This window comes from Athene noctua, chromosome 8, assembly GCF_965140245.1.
Source record: "Athene noctua chromosome 8, bAthNoc1.hap1.1, whole genome shotgun sequence".
Taxonomy (NCBI): Eukaryota; Metazoa; Chordata; class Aves; order Strigiformes; family Strigidae; genus Athene; species Athene noctua.
The window spans coordinates 28,607,832-28,625,045 of record NC_134044.1 but is presented as its reverse complement, the minus strand read 5'-3'; the positions used below and the strand labels follow the sequence as shown (position 1 = coordinate 28,625,045).

Sequence of the window (17,214 nt, the reverse complement as noted above, 5' to 3'; positions counted from 1 at the left end):
AATATCGCGCGTTTTGATTTACGACTTCATCTCCTAATTAGACTGAGCACAGAAAGGATTGCCTGTCCCTAAGGATTCCTCCCTTCCTGTGCTCATTTTCTGCCCACTTCTAGCTAATAAAGGGAATATGAACAGGCGTTTCTGCAGACATCTTCAGGTTCAAAGACATTCATAACATTTTAAGGCCTCTTTTCTGGAGTATTCCTTGTTTTATTTGTTGCAATACTGCACATACATAGAATATCTGTACGTGCAGCCTGTCAGGTTCTTTTAATGATTATACAGCCCATTATACGTGCTGTGGATCCCCAGCTACATTCAGCCTACCCCACTGAGAATAGTGCCACACCGTGAATGTTATATACATCCTTAAATCCAGCTTTCAGAATCAAAACAATTTAGCCACGCATGTATTTTTTTTTTTTTCCTTTGGCCCATGAGTGCCATTTAAAAGCTTTTATGTCCTGTTTTATGAGTTGTTCATTATTAACATATGGCAACGTATTAACATTTAGTAATTTTTTTGTTTATTTTACCTCACTGTTTTTGCGACAACCTTTTCAGAACTTGTTTTCCATTCAGATTCTGAGAAGAAAAACGTTAAATGAGGTGCTACTCTTTATGCCTAGACCAGTTTGCTTGGTTAGTTTGAAAACAGCTTATAAAAGCCCTTGTTATATGTACATTATTTAGCCATGGTTAATTACTGGCAAGTAAAAAGAAGTTTAGAACTTAATATCTTTTGGTATTTACATCATTTAGTCTAACAATAAATTGATTTAAGTGTGGAGTGCTTGGGAAAGATTGTAGATAATGAAAGTAATTGCACCACAGAAGGAACGTGAAATTTTCATGTAGGTAGCGTATAAAACATATGTGATAGCTGACTTGACAATAGAATTAAGCTTCACCTAGCTTGAACATCGTCATTATTAATGTAAATAAAAGTGATATAAGTTCTTTGGACAACTGAACATTTAGGTTGGAGGAGGCATAGAAAAGAATTGGAGCTACTTTTGGAAAGTTCAAATGCATCAAGGATAACTGAACTTGGGGGAAAATATGAAAATGTAGGAGAGCCACTATACCCCAGCCATGATTTACTTATTCACCTTGCAGTAAAAACTACCTGGGAAACTTCCTTGGGTCTGCTGCTCTTGCGTGTCGAAGGGCTGATGAAAGATAGTGATAGCCTGTCTTTTATAGAACAAAGATGCACTTTGTGATTACTTAAACAGCAGTAATCATCTAAGGAGTGAGAAAATAAAATGTAAGACACATACCAAACATCGTCTGAACCCAAAGTTTCAAATTGAGCTTTAGCAGAGGCTAACCCCCTTGATAGCTTCTCAGATTAATTTCAAAATGAGTCTGCAGTTGGGTTTTTGTGTCAGCAATGGTTTGTGTATCTTTGTAAGATAAAAGTCTTAGACTGAACTATCTCTGTCACCTATTGTTATTTCATTTGGAATATATACATGAATTGTAATTTGATTTTGAGATCTTAGAGGAAATATGTATTATTGTTTAGAGTAACATTTGTGTTATTTGTCAATAATATGTGTTTAGCTAAGCACAAATTACCCCTATAAAGAGATAAAACACTTCTGGCTCTCTACATTCGCAGCAGAAGTGCTGCTGTTGTACGTGGCTTACACCGATCCATACCCAGACTGGGGATACCGAATGCCGAGGTCTTGAGGTCATAAATCAGTGGTAGTACTTTTTAGTGAAGAAGGTAAATTTAACAACAGTCTGTATTTTATTTTTTTTTTCCTCCTCAGAAATACCCAAATTAAACCAAAGATTAGCAAAATCCCAGAGAGAGAATGAATGCCTCCAAGAAAAGCTAAAACATCTGACCTTGGTGGCCGACACGGTTGAGCTGAAAACTCAACAGCTTCAAACTTCACTTCAGCAAGGGAATGAGCTACAAAGTAGGTGCCGTGAACTACAAAAGGAAACATTAGGTAAGAGAATTTTGGCATTTCAAGCAAACTTCTAAGTAAAATGAAATGCAGAAAATCTTTTTTTAAAAGCACCGAAGTTGTGGCTGTCACTGTGGAAGCACTCAATGGCCCCACTCGGGCCCTAATATAATGTGGATGTTGTGCAGTCAGAAAGAGAGAATGTCAGTCTGAGGAGTCTCTTACCCTGCTGGGAACATGAGTCAGCTGAGTAGGGCGGAAAATGAAGGGAGGGAGGAAAACAATGAAGATGGTGGTAATACAATTATGCTGTTACTTGTCAATCTTACGTAAAACATCAGGGAGACCAGAAAGAGTTTTTGGCTATCAGCAACAGAACTGAAAAGTGAGTCAGGGTAAGCCAGTCTCTTTACTCATAGATTCATTAAACTTGAGACTGTCTGATGATTTGCTTTTGATAGTGTGTCTCAAGAATCTAGAGAGTCCTCTTGAAAACTGTAAGAGCAGTGATAGCACTTGAAATTAGAATATCTTGTGAGCTCTGTTGAGACAATAACTCATTACAAAAAGATTATTTAAATTAGTATCTCTTGAATCTCTTTTCTCTTTAAAGCAGTATTGCATTCATAGTGCTGGCTCAGAGACATTTTAAGACCTTGAAAACATATAGAGGTTGTGCTGTTTTGGGCACAGCTTTGAGTCATCAGAACTGGCACAGCGATTGCCACGCTGCCTTATGCACAGTGTGTAGCGTCCAACTGAAAGCAGCAGGTCTCGGTGCTAGTCATGATGAAGGAATTTCACTGATCCTTCAATACCAGAGATAATATCAAATGTGAAACTGCATAGAAGGCTGCAGATACCATCCAATGAGTTATCATCAACCCGTGTTGCTGAGAACACTTTATTTTTGTCACTGTGTAACAGTACTGGTAGGAAAGTTCCAGCAGGGATGTGTTTGAACGGTAGAAATGAGCAGATAAGCCTACATCATTTTCCAGACAGTGTCCATATAAGAAATAGACTTAATATGCCTTCCTTTTTGTGGTATTTATTAAAAATACTAACTGTAAATGAATGCAAAATCAGTTAAGTTTTGCTCTGGCACAGTTCTGTGGATTATTCGCAGCATCCACTCCATCTTTTTTCTTCTTGGGGGGCTGCTAAACATTCCAGTATCTCAAAAACTTGCCCATGACATTTTTCAGTAGCTACCTCTTGTTACTTAGTCCTTTGTTCTGAGTAAACTCTGGCAGGTAAGAGTTGGGGAAAGGGTTGCCATAAAAGTGTTAAGCTGGCAGTCATTAGCCACGGTACCTCATTCTGAAGACCTGAGTAGATGGAAAGAAACGCACCAGTTCTATTTAAATTTCCTTTTTCAAGCCAATTTTGAACACACTGCTGAGCAGTGTGAAAATTTGAACCTTTTTGTTTGGCTTGTATATAATCACTAGGAGGGATTTTTTAGGAGACATGAGATAAATGCTGGTAGTACATAAATGGTATTTTCTGTGTTTATTTTTCTGGAAAGAAATCAACAATCTCAATATTATATGTACATTACATATGTGCATAATATGTATTTGATATGGGAAAGTGTCTGGGTAAAAAAAATAATAATAAAAAAATCCCAAATAAGCACAAGATAACGTTGCTAGAAAAGATGAAACTGAAAGAATTAGCTTTGCACTGATTAAATCATGTTGCTTGTCCCAAAAGCATAGGGTTGCCCATGACTCTTCATGTTATACTTGAAATTTATTTGGAAAAGATGCTAAAAATGCATTCATTGCTTTTGAAAAGGCAAGTGTGTTTCTCCTCCCTTGCGATTCACGTTTTATCCATATAATCTGTGTACACGAATAACTGTCGGGTTGGGCTGTTAAAATGCCCCAGTCCCAAATCTGGGAATTATATCCTCTAGAATATTCTGTGTGTTTTGTTTCTTTAACGTTTACTTTGCCTTTACTTATGCTGAAGTAACCTTAGAGACTGAGCCGGGAGGCTCTTCCTGTGCTAGAAATCGCTCAAGTGGATAGTATCGCTCGAGAGAACATAGCCAAGGTGACTGGCTCAAAACCAGCCTCAGCGCCGCAGATCCTGCGATAAAACCCACAACAGTGATTTATTGAGGTTGATTAAGGTTTCCCTTCTCTGCCAGTAGAGTAGCACTTACGGAAAGAAAGTTTGTTTGGTCTTTAGTGTGGCCTTGTGCCACGCAAAGGAGCTGTCTGAGAGTTCATTTGTACAGAAATGTGGATATTCTGCTGCGAGGGCCGATAATTGCAGTGATTTACACATCCCCGATGGCTGTCACAGATCACTCTGTTCAGAATCCATGCACCAGCGTTTTGGGATGTGTTTCTTATGTGCTTATGTGGTGCGATGCTTTGGGCACGCTGTTGTATTTTTTTAAGCAGCAATGGACATAAAATGCTCGTTTTGCCCTAATAATTGTCTGTCTTCTGTATGCAATATAACCAGAAAACTTATTTCCACTTTCTTTTTAGGGTTATCTATCTTTGTATAAATAGACACAAGTAGTGATAAGCCATAAGCAGTTAGATCATTTATTATTTACCTTTCTCTAGAAATCTGAGCTGCTGCGGTTTTCAGAATGGGTCTACCGCCTGCCTGCCTTGAGGAAAATATAATTAAATTTGACGTGCACTTTTTTTAGGTGGAAAAATTAGTCAAAATAAAATAATCTCAGTGCAAAATTAGTTTCTTCTCAAGTATACTTTGACATTTCATTTGTGTTTGAAAAGTTTTCGGGTTTTTTAATACGAAATAAAAAACTCACGGGTGACACAAGTTAAGTTGTCGGTGCTGGTGTGCAGGTGTTGTAGTTCCTTAGGAACAGTCCCTCGTAGAGTTTCTGGAACTGTAGATTTTATCTTTTTTATAAGGTGCCATGGTCAATATAGCTCAGATAATTTTGCACATTATTGAGTTAAATTTTTCCAGTGAGGTGGCTGGATGTGGGCATGTGAAGCTGTCTGTGGATTCAGCGGAAGCTCACAGGCATTCTTGGGACCTGGAATGTTGGCACTCGCTGTTGTTGTAGAAAGTCTAAAGTCCATTTAATTCAGTATCCTGTCCTCACCGCTGGAAAACACGGCGCGGTTCAAAGGAAGGAGCAGAAACTCTAGAAGAGCAATTATAGGATGATCTATCTTCCTTACATGTCTCGTCTTGATCTAAGAGGGCCTTGAGCCTAGTAAGACAATCTTTTAAGCTTTGAAATATGTGGTTTAGTATCATTGCATAAGATATTTGTATGGGTGCATTTACACCGATGTGAGAACTATCCTTGGAGTTCCTTTTTCGGTTTTGTAAAGCTCTTTACTTCAGAGGTTCCTGTGAACGACGACTTTATAGTTTATTCCCGTGCATTGTGAAAATACACTTTCTTTTTCAGTTTTGCCCACCTTTAACTCCACGGAGAATTGCCTTGTTTTTATGTTAGACAACCAGAGAAAGATGCTCACAATCTGTAACTTTATTTTAATAGCTTTGTTCTGGAATAGCGTTTACAGAAGGGAACTGGAGCGATGCGCTAAAAGAAGTAACTTGATTTGGGTAAGATAATTGTGCTGTGTGGTGGCTGGGAAGAGAAAGCTAATGAACGCGTGGCTGGAGTCGGCGTCCTTCAGCTCCTGCAGGCAGGGGAGTGCAGCCTTCTCCAGGCCTCACGCTGTGCAGGGAGAAAATGACTGCAAAATGCTGTGTGGTTAAACCCAGCAGGTACAGGAGGAAAAACAAAAGAGCTTTTTCTTTTTCCCCTCTGGCCTGGTTCCAGATGACTCTTAAGATTAACAATGGTTTGTTGCGTTGGGTGTCCTCAGCTGAGCAACAGCTCCCCTGTGCTTCTCAAGATGCTTCAGTTTTAGTTTCTGTTTTCCTGTTGCCGGTGGTGAATCGAGGGAGGGAGCGTACAGAGCGTGCTTTCCGTGGTGTTTAGTGTTTCACTGGAACAGATCAAAGGTGACAGTAGCAGTGAGATGCAAACTGTCCCCTCCCCGTGCTGTCCTGGCATCTCAGTCTCGCACCCACCACAGCTCACTTTCACCTCTGTGCCATCCCCAGTTTGTACCAAAAGTTGATGAAAGTCTCCCCTTTACCTGCTTCTGATGAAAATTTTACTCTGTTCCCATAAATCCAGTGGATTTATACCTATATCGGCACTACTGGTGGATTTTATTTCTACGTTTTTGTGTTTTCTGTTCCATATTTAGGGGTTAAGAAGCTGTACACTGTAGTTTCTGGGGTGATGGGATTGAATCCCCCTCTGACTGGGTGTTTGGGGCCGTAACTGGTACCCCGTGCTGGAGTTTGTGGGCTCACCTCCTTCACCTTTATTTCTTCTATCCTGCCTCTGGGCACCTCCAGGAGTGACGAGCACTCACTGACTTTTCTTCCAGAGAGTATTAACAAAGTCTTGCATGTCATCCCGTAAGCTTGTTGACCTCTATAGGAAATTGCAAAGTAAAGACATATTAATCAGCAGCCCAGGTGGTGAGTATCATGTCCTAAGGACAGAATGTAAACTTACCATTAACTGTCCCTGAGCTCTCTCCAAAATTACTCCTTTCATCCAGAATCTTCTCCGAGTTAATTTGGGGAGGACGTTTGTGATTCAGCTCTTGCCAGTTATGCTGCTCTTGGAATTCAGTGTTAATAGGAGCAACTGCAGAGTTCTGGTTTCGACAAGAGTAGAAACTTGGGATTTATTGAACTAAATTATAATTTTTCACTTTGTGACATAACTGAAAGTGAAGGCATGGCTCTTGAAAGAAGCCTAAAACATTAGAATATTCTGAAAAAGTTTTATCCGTGCTTACATCTTTATTAATTTTTTGATAGGGGACCTAGCCAAGAGCTACCATCTATGTTTTTGTCTTATTTTTTTTTCCTGTCCACTTCAAAGGAATACTTTGGAAGCTCCTTATTCATGTTTAGGAAGAGATTTGAATATTTACAGTGCTCTACAGAGCTGCTCCTTCCCTCAGAAAGTCTGTGAAGCGCACTGCCGCGTTACCTCTTCTGCTCACTTGCCCTTTTTAACTATGTTTCCAGAGAAAAGGAATTAACAAAAAAAAAAAAAAGGCGTATGTAATGGGTTCACTGAAAGTTATCTCAGTGCTTAGTGTAACTGTGTGGATTCTCAGGCATCTCAGCAGTGCAATACTTGAGCAGAAGGGTCACTGTGACCGCTGCTCATCACTCTGTGCTGTTTGACTCACTATTTACTTATTTTGCAGGTCAGTTGTTTGGGTTTTTTTTTAAAGGACATAGAATAAAAACTTTAAATAGCAGACATTTTGTGGAGAAAACACAAATAAAACATCGTATATGGAATTCCTACAGAATATCAGGACTGTGTAATCATTTAACAGCTAAAATATCAGCTAAGCAGGTTGATGTTTTATGTGAGGCATTTTAAAATTGATTTTTATGAATGAAAAAATGTAGCAGTTACTTCATAATAAATCGGTTATTAATAAGCAGTAAAATGTTTGATATGGATGTCCAGGAAATTGCAAGGCAGAAGGACCGTGAGCTCAGGCATTTTTCTTCTACCCTTTGTGAATGGATCAGTAAAACACAGATCCATCAGCATGTGAAGGGCTGACTGTATGAAGTCGTTGCTGGATCGAGTCAGTAAAGCTGCCTGACGCACTGTGGTAAGAATGTTCTCTTTGAAATACAAAACATGATTTTTTAAAAATGAAACATCAAATATTTTAAGTTTGCCATTGTTTTAAAATAAATTTGTGGGAACAAACAACACTTTTTTTTATCACCTCACTTGATCTTAGTGAAAATCAATTCCAATTAGTGGATTTACACCGTATAAAGTCGTTGTGTAGGAAATCAGCCAGATTTAGTGTTTCCATGGTTTGGGGGGGGTTGTTTTTTTGTTCGTTTGCCTTTTTTTTTTTTTTTTTTTTTTTTTTTTTTTTTTCCTCCACACAAACTACTTTGAAGCTAATATCCCTCTTTGGTACTGAAATAATTCAGTGCTCTAGAAAAAAAAAAGCCTATCAGGATTTGTGACTTACATGTGTTGAAAGGATTTTCCTCTCTGCAACCAAGATTTTGAAGATTCTTGTTTTGTGCATTTCTCACAGAGTTGTAAATTATTGAATAGTCCATATGATAGCAGTCCTTTGCAAGAGATGAAACTAAGCTTTAGTTTCTACTGTTGTTTCTTTGTTCTTGTGCTTCTCATGACTTTCCAAAAATTATCCCTGTGGGTTACATTTTGCCAAAGAAGTGAATTTGATTGCTGGTTTCATACCGCTTTTCAGACTCACGATGCATCATCGGGTTAGCTAGAGATGACAGGTCTTGAAAAATGCTCATCGCAGGGTAGGGTCTGGTGAATAATTGTCTAATCAAATAGACTCGCAAAAAGAAAAAAAATCAATAACGCCTTGTGATAGTGTCTTTGTCTGTATTCTTAGGGTCAGGAGCAGCAGAAGAGCTGCGATAGCACGTGCTCCTAAAAGGAGCTGATAGCTGTGCTTTCATTTTTATTACCAGCCAAATCCTTTCCTCCACTTAATCACGGATATAGAATAATTTTTCCCCACCAAGTCTTTGCAGTTTTTCTTTAGCTCGTTTATAGTTACAGGTTTACCTCTGTATGGGTTTAAATTGCTGGCTGTGCACACGAAATCTGTCTTTTAAATCTTTTGATGCTACTGCTTCATAGGCTACTTAAGTTACTAAATATAAACTTAGCAGTGGTCTGCTGACATAATAAGACTAATGAGAGATGATTGAAAAATGCAGGCAGCTGTAGGAGTAGCTGGGTAGTTGGAGTGGGGAATGTTAGCACTTCATGGAAAGAAGGAGCAGTATTTTCATCTCCATGAAGTGTCTTTAATGACACTTTAAAGACCGCTTTGAAGCGCTTTGAAAATCCAAAGAGAGAATAGTTTCCTGTAGTTTTAGGTAGGCTGCAGTTCAAATACCCGCTATTCATACTACAAGTACCGTTGAAATATATTTTTTTTTTATTATTATTATTATTAATTCCAGCTGCGGTACTAAGAATTTGAAGGGTGAGAGCTGGGGAGTGCAGTGTTGGTGTTTGAACAGAATGTGACAAATGGGTTAGACGAAGCAATGGCTCATTAGTGCTTTTCAGCAGGCTCTTAGAGTGGAAAAGGAAACAGATGAATAGGATGGGGAGAACAGAGTCCTAGTTCCCTTCAACTAGGTGTTGGGGTAATGCTGTGTGGTTTAGTTACAGAAGGGCCTCACTTGGCTTCTTGAGGAAAAGCAGGAATCCATGTTAAAGGAAATATATTTACTATATTTTGTTTCATCTGCTTGGCCTAAACACCGGAGGGAGGGGTGGGAATTGGTTTCCAGGAAAAATTAAGGTCAGAAGCTCCATTTTTCTCACCTCCAGTTTTTCCAGCCAGTAGGTAAGTGACAGTATTTCAAATCAATTTTAATATACAAGAGAAGCGGGTCTGTAGGAGGAATTCTGACATATCCCGGTTAGCTTGGGGTCAAAAAGGCAAGAAGGTACGTAGAAAATTTGGGCTTAAGGAGTGACTCCTTTGATGCCGGAGCGTGAACCCTGGCCATGGCTGAGCGAGAACCGTGTAGACAGTCCCCCCACTGCGGAGGTGCTGGCACCACGTCGGGGAGCAGGGGGAGAGAGGGGAGCCGGCTTTGCTGAGGTAGTGGTGTTGAATTAAGCACTTCATAAGGTCTTGGATCATGTTTGCATGGCATATGCAGTTGCTGGCTTGTTCTAGATTTGCACCACTCAAAATGATTTAGAATCTGGTCCCTTCCCTTGCTTTCTCTATGCTTGTTTTATATACGAACATGAAAGAACTGACATACAAGTTCAGACCAGAGGTCCAGAAAGCCCAGTCCTGGCAGCGGTCACCAACATATGCTGGGGGAGATAAGAAACAGGCACTCCTTTTTCTGGCACATCCTCCCAGTTCCTGGCAGCTTTTTGTGATTTAGAGACTTCCTGGTGGCACTGGCCAGGTCTCCAGAAAGGATGTAAATCTCTAGGGCTGGAGTCCATCCCTGGGCTCCTTCCAGACTGGCTTGTGCTTGTGAGTCACAAATAAAAAGTAGTAATTTCTTGTGTACACAAAAAATAAATTATCTTAGAGAACATAGTGCATGAAATATTATAAATAAAAATAAATAGTTCTGTTCAGTGCATGCAAGGACTTTGAGTATTTACTTCACTTCTTTGGTCTCCTTAGAAACGTAGAGTGAGGCAAATTATTCCTACTCTGACACAGTAATTTTTCATGTATGTATTTCATATTTCTCACAGCTTTTCTACTATGCTTTTAAAATAAATGTACTTAAAAATATCTCTGTTAAGCATACATCTGAATTTGGTTTGATGTTCTAAGAAAAATTCAGTATTTTTACCCATTTTGACACAGTTCATCAGCCAGTGTTCAGGGCCTTGTAGATTGCTCCCTACAAGGAGTAAGTATTTAATAGTTTTTAAATAATACCTACAACCACCAGTTTCTCAGAATACCAGAGAAATTTAGCAACAGGAGCTGGGTTCCAGTTTGTCTTGGATCTGTGGGATCTGTGTGCTCTCTTGATTTCAGTCTCCTGACTGTCCTCCAGGTTTGGGCTTCAAGTATTTTCCTGACCCCTGCTTCTTTCTGCCTGTCCCTGTAATGTTACTGGGCTACATTTCCCCTGCTCCCCCTCTCCCTCGGTTCCTTTACGGCAGTATCGTGGCTCCTGTGTTTGAGTTTCTGTCCCAGGCAGTCCCTTCCGTGCCCCAAAGAGCCAAACTGCTGCCCACTATTTCCTGAAGGGAGGATGCTTCTCACACCCACCAGCCTCAGGGAAGTTTCCTTCAGTCCTCCAGCATGAAAATAATATCTTGATCTGAGGTAATACAGGGAGTGTTCATGTACATGTGGACCAAGTCTCTAAAAAACATTGTTCCTAAAATGAGATTAATTGGACAAAGGAAACCGTATCCTGGTGAGAGCCAGGCTGGTCCCAACTGGCCGAGAGGGAGCCGGCAGCAGCCTGGGAGTGCCTGGAGGGGAGAGGGGAAGGTGGTGGATCCAACCCCCCCCCGGGAAGGGACAGGTGGTAATAAGGCCACAGCTCCGGAGCTTCGAGCTGGACCTTGGGAAAAGGTTTTTCAGCAGAGGGTGGTGGCGTGTGGGAAGAGGCTGCTCAGAGGGCTGGGGAGTCTCCAGCCTTGGGGGTCTGTGAGACTCAACTGAATAAAACCACAGCAAACCCCAGTCTGGTTTTGTGCTGCTCTGGGCAGAGGGTCGAGCTGTGCAGCCCCCAGAGGGTCCCTTCCAGCACGCTCTCTGTGAATCCCTACACGGCTGAATCATGATGAGAATTTCCTACAGCTTGATTCAAAAAAACCAAACAAACAAACAAAAAAAATTCTGTGATTATTCTGCAAGTAATTGCCTACTGCTGGCACACTTGCACTCAGACGGGGTATTCCTGGCCAGCAGGACTGGGGGCAGCACGTGCAGCCTACGCAGCCTTTCTGTTTCTCGGTGAGAGCAGGACTGGGACTGCCCCAGGGGCTCTTTCTCATCAGCAACCAGTATCATGAGTCAAAGCTTGTCTTGTTTAAACCAAACTATCCCCCAGTTGTTCCCCAAACCATGCTTAAATAAAGGGAAAATGAAACTGCTTTCTCCCTGTGCAGTTTTCTACCTGCTGTAGGCTCGTGATGTGGTTAGAAGCAGCAAATCCACGTGTTTGCAGTCCCCAGGCAGGTAGTGAGAAACTGGAGGCAGATGAACTTGGTAGGCACGTGTTTATTCTTAGGTAGGCACAGTCATTTTAGACCAGAGACTTAGTGATACTGAACAGATTCACACCATGACTGGCATCGACCTAAACAGAGCAGTGCTGTGGAGTTTGTGCTGCGGAGGCAGAGGGGTCTCCAGTGGTGACGGGGTCTGCACCCATTTGAGCTCTGCATATGAACCTCTCCAGAAAGTCTGAAGTGCTGGCAGAGAGTCTTCCTTTTCTTACATAAACTGCTGAGCTTTTATTTAGATGTGACCAAAATTTTCAGAAAGTATCTTGGATTTTTTTGGTAGGTTTTGCAGGAAAATTAGAAAATTACAGCGTTCTATCCCGCGTGCTTCTGAACTGATATCATTGTGAATCTGTTGTGAATTAGCTGCAAAGCTGATGGCTTCCAGAGTGGCTGCTTACCCAATGTGAATATAGTTCACAGTGCCTTTTTTCTCTTTCCCCACTGAAAATTTTACCAGTTATTGCTATTTACAAAGCAGGAACTGGAGCTTTCATTCAGCACCGTGCCGTTGGCCGGGCAGCTGGAGAGGATGCAAACTGGGTGGCTGAATTCCTGAAACCCATTTCTGGGCAGGCTCCGTGCTCGGCGCTTTGCAGACACTATGGGCTGCATCTCCGGGAGTTCACCCGAATGAGAGGAAACAGTCACCGACTTTGGTTCTTTTTCTTTGGTTCTTCACGTCTTTTCTTTGTGCCTGTTCTGTGCTGTGCCCCCTTGGTCTCTGTCCTTCTCACGACAGTCTCACTGTGTGGAGAATATGATCCTGCTGAGGCACAGTGGTGTAAGGGAGGCACTTACCCACATTTTGGCCCCGTTGGAGGGCAGGGCCGATCACACGTGCTGTTGGAAAGGTCACTGTTGGCTGTTTATGACTGTGGTAAGATCCACTGCAAATCACAAAGATAAGTAAAATTAAACGTGAGTGACACTGAGATGGATTTGGACTGAAGATGCTTTAAAACGTGGCTCTTCTTAGAGCTTTAAAATGAGTATCAGTCTTGCAGCATGTGAATGCTTTTTGTTGGTTTTGTGTATTTTTCAATAAGCTTTATTTTCATTAATGGAGAACATTTTTACATCACCTTTTGAATATGTTTTTCTTTCTTCTGCAAGGTTTTAACATGTTTCCATCCATATTACCATTTTCTGTATTAGTTTCCTCATTTTTACTGTCTTTTTTAAACTTGATTGAAATCTGTATTACTTAGTCTCTGTGTGGGTGTGGGTCTCGTCCCTCAGACTTTCTGCTCACCAGCTCCTGTTGATGGTGGTGGGAACTCTTTAGAGAAGGCTTGCAGAAACCAGCTGTATAATTGAATCCATCTACCCCCCTCATGAAAAACTCCTGTCGAATGCTCAGTCATTATGAAAACTGCTCAAAACAAATCGAGTAAAAGAAGAAACAGAGCTGAAAGAGACCACCCAAAATACTAGAACCAGAATAAGCATTATCCCTCTCCTTTTCCTTTATTCCAGAACTTGTGTCCGTACTCCCACATCTAGGAAGAAGAAAAAAGACCACAGTTATTAACAATTGCCAGACATCTTCTGTAATATTTTTTTTTTTAATGTTGAAAAGGGATGTTTGTGAAAAGCTGCTCTGTAATAGCCATCCCCAGGAGAGGAAAGGCAAAGGGCTCTCCTCTTTGTGTTGTGGATCTGCAGCAATTTGGTCTTACTCTGTTTTAACAAAGCAGTCACACTGCAGTAGAACTTGCTGTTGTGGATGTTAGGTTGTTCTCACATGCTCTGTCTAACATCTGCTTGGGGTGTGCAGCCAGAGTTCCTCCTCTTTCTGTAGGCATCCAGAGCCGTTTACTTCATAAGGCGGTGTCGGGATGAATGACAGGAAATTAAAGTTGGAATATTTAGCCTTGGAAAAATGTACAGAACAATACATTAGTTTGTTCAACTGAGCATTCTTTAGTAAAGTAAACGAAAGAAACTGCAGGTGGTCTAATCTGTCCTCCGTGGACTTGGCCATGACTTCCCGTCCGTGGAGAAGGCGAAGGTGCCAGCTCTGAGCAGCGAACGTCACGGCTTGGTCCGGTGTCTGTTGTGCAGTTTTTTGACACAGATAACGGGACTCAGATAACAGAGTGACTGCATGGTTTTGATTACAATGGGTGTTTGTCAGAGACGTCTTTGAAACAGCTGAGAGGAAGTTTTGGCAAGAACACTGTCACATAAACATGGTTTTTAAATAGTCGTAGGTTGTCAGTGATTTATTTCTGTGGGTTCTGTCCAAAGCATGGATGCTCAGTGGCTCTTTCCCAGGGAACGGAGGGAGAATGTGGTTGGCTTTCCAGGCACAAAACAAACAGTGGGAGGGTACTGAAAGATTCAAACCACTGGTTCCCAGTGGTTTTGACACACAGATAAGCTGCTCTTACCGTTTATTGTGGTCACGCACTACCATTAAACTTCAGGCACGGTTGACATGGAAGAGCTTCCTACCACCTTCCATCAGTTTGAGGAGCACCATCAAACCAAAGCCCCTGCGGACTGGTGTCACAGGAAGGGCAGGGACAAATAGGGGCAAATGCAGGCTACCAGTTATTTAGTAAATATTATTCCCGGTGTAGTCAGCATTTGGTACATCAGAACAGCAGTGCCGCCATGGAGAGTTGGAGGCCTTAGAGCTGGCCTTCCCCTTCACCTCAAGCTTCTCCTAGCTCAGCTATGCCTGCACTGTGGTTTACGGTGGGAACGTATTCCATGGTGGCCGGTGCCCAGACCAGGGGTTTCAACAGTGTCACAGAGAAATCCTGAGAGCCCCCGGCTCCCCCCAGCTGCCTGGATGCTGTGCAAGTGGAGCCGCACAGATCCTTGCCCTCCTGTCTCTGTACAGAGCCTACGCTTCACTGCTGGGAAAATGGGGCAGGCACTGGGCTGCAGAGGTAAGAAATGCCTCTTGGAACAGGGTGCGAAGGAAGTTTAACTTAACTTTTGCCAGACCGCAGCTTGATTTATGCGTGAGGCTTGATTTCGCTGTTGCCAGACCTTTTCACTTTCCGTTTCTTTTCAATATTGTCATGGGAAAAACAGCCCTTTGCTGCAAAACTCGAAGTATCTTCTTCCTCTGTGATGAAGAGGGTCAGTCCCTATGGATTTCTGAGACTTCTTTGGTCTAAATGCCAACATATGATGTGTCAGGTAGAAACTGTAGGTAATTGCTCCCTTTGATTCTTCAATTTGCTGAAAGTCTGATGTAAATGATAAATACTCTCTAACTGAATACAGATAGTTAATAATCAGTAGTAAATAGAGTGAATTATTATCTGTGCTTATAATCTCCTTCTCCTTTAATACACACAATTTCCAGAAGGTCCAGAATGTCAGCAGTGTGCCTGTGTATTTATAGTTCATCTTAGTTTGAAGTTTTGTGGACTATCACAGAATCATCTGGGTTGGAAAAGCCCTCGCAGCTCCTCCAGCCCAACCATGACCCTCCCCCTGACCGTTCCCAACTCCCCCAGATCCCTCAGCGCTGGCTCAGCCCAACTCTTCAACCCCTCCAGGGGTCCCGGGGACTCCCCCCTGCCCTGGGCAGCCCATTCCAACGCCCAACAGCCCCTTCTGCACAGAAATCCTTCCTCAGAGCCAGCCTGACCCTGCCCTGGGCAGCTTGAGGCCATTCCCTCTTGCCCTAAGACTTCTGACCTCTTGAAAAATTAAAGTATAGCATGATGGTATTCTGTGAAAGACAAAAATTTCTGGAATATACTGGAGCATTAGTTTACACCGATCTAGCTACATTTGTATAGTTTTTGCATTCATTTATTCATATCTTCAAAGAGGAAAAAAAATTACCTGTTGAAATTCTAGTGCAAATAACCTCTCGTTCATATATTTCATGAAACAGGGAAAATAATTTCAGAGTTTTATGTAGTTTGACAGAAACCTGGAAATTACTAATAACTCCTAGAAGTGCTGTGTGCTTGGCGTTGAGTGCAGGAGACCTCCCACGTCTGTCGGATTCCAAAAGGTCCTTTTGACAGTTTTGTGAGGAATGCCAAGGAGATGGGCAGGCAGTGAGTCACCCGGAAACGTGCGTCGTCATTTACCCCTCCAAACCCCCTCAAATAACTCACTTGAACAACACGTGCCAGAAATTATTGGAAAGCCAATAACCTAAATAATTTAGATCTAAGAAGCCCTAATTTCTAGAGCAGCTTTTACCTCCTGTATGACACTGTGCAAGGTGTTTTGTGAATATCTGTGATGAATAATGTATCTGTTAAAGTCAACAAACATTCACTCTGTTCAAATGTGAAAGTTTATTTGACACTAGTTAAATTGTCATTGCATCAAAACGAACCTTCAGCTGTGAATGTGAATTCTAGGGGTTTTGTAATGTTAAGGGTTTTTTTTAGTTTCAATACTGTTGTATCAATTTCTTTAAACAAGTTTATCAGTAAGTTTCAAAATGTTTATATTTTATAATTCTCATCTCTTTCTACACCATTTCTTGGTGAAAAGCTCTGGGGAATGGAAAGCACACATGGGTATTCACTTTTTTTATAGATGTTATGCAAATAATGTCAAGTGTAGAAATGCTTGTGAATCTCTTGTGATCACACTCGATGAAAAAATGAGAGTGCTGGTCGCAGATTCCCCAGCTTCGTGTAATTCTACAGCTTTGAACTAAAATCTTTTTCACAAAAATTTATTTTATTTGAAGAAGAACATAAGATATTCTGTATTTTTTAAATATTTCAGCGCAGCAGTACAAGGACTGCTCTCTTCTTTCTTCCCGTGCTGCACCCTCAGGTGCTCGGGACATGAGCCACGGGTGTGTTAGATACAGAAGGGCTCCTGGGCAACCTCCGGCTTTCCTAGTCCGAGCCCAGGCGTTACTGTGGCTCCCTTTTCCTCCACCCCCACTATCAGCACTTTATGAAAAAGTACAGTTGCAGAATAGTAAAATTATTTTAGAGATGATACCACTGTGCTGCTGCTACAGGAGGTTTTGTTCTCTAAGTGTCCTTTTTTAAGTCTCCCAAGAAATTATCTGAGTGTCATTTGTGGGTTCACTTCTTCGGGAGCATCAGTGAGAAGAATCTGGGGGTTTGTGGTGTTGGGCTGGTTAATGCAGAAGTACTGGCACATTCATAAAATCGGCAAAAATAAAGGTAAGCTCCTGGCTTTGTCCGGCCAGTGATTAAGGACAGATTTTTATTTAATAGTTGGCTTTCCTGATTCTGAATTATTTTTTGAGGACAATCAGTCACCCAGTGATAGGCAAAGCTCTTAAATAGGGACTAAAAATCCCAGACCCTTTCGGGGTAAAGCAATTGGAGCAAATTTACATCCCGTTTTCAAGGGAGAGTGAATTTTTGTGTACATTTGCCTGCTCTGTTTGCTGCCAACCGCTGTTGCATTTTGAGGGGAAACCTTGGGTTTTCTTCCACTTCTGTATTTGCTGCAGTGCTCTATTGTATGGGTTTTTTCTGTGTA

At 41.5% G+C, this 17,214-nt stretch overlaps 1 protein-coding gene across 4 annotated transcripts in view; it reads left to right on the top strand.

The window, feature by feature from the left end:
* The window catches only part of LEKR1 (leucine, glutamate and lysine rich 1), a 60,740-nt gene that overhangs the window by 26,139 nt on the left and 17,387 nt on the right, over positions 1 to 17,214 (top strand). For all 4 annotated transcript variants that reach the window (XM_074911989.1, XM_074911988.1, XM_074911992.1 and 1 more), the window contains one exon: positions 1,785 to 1,970. In XM_074911989.1, coding sequence (XP_074768090.1) covers positions 1,785 to 1,970 — 186 coding nt within the window. The remainder of the gene's footprint in view (positions 1 to 1,784; positions 1,971 to 17,214) is intronic.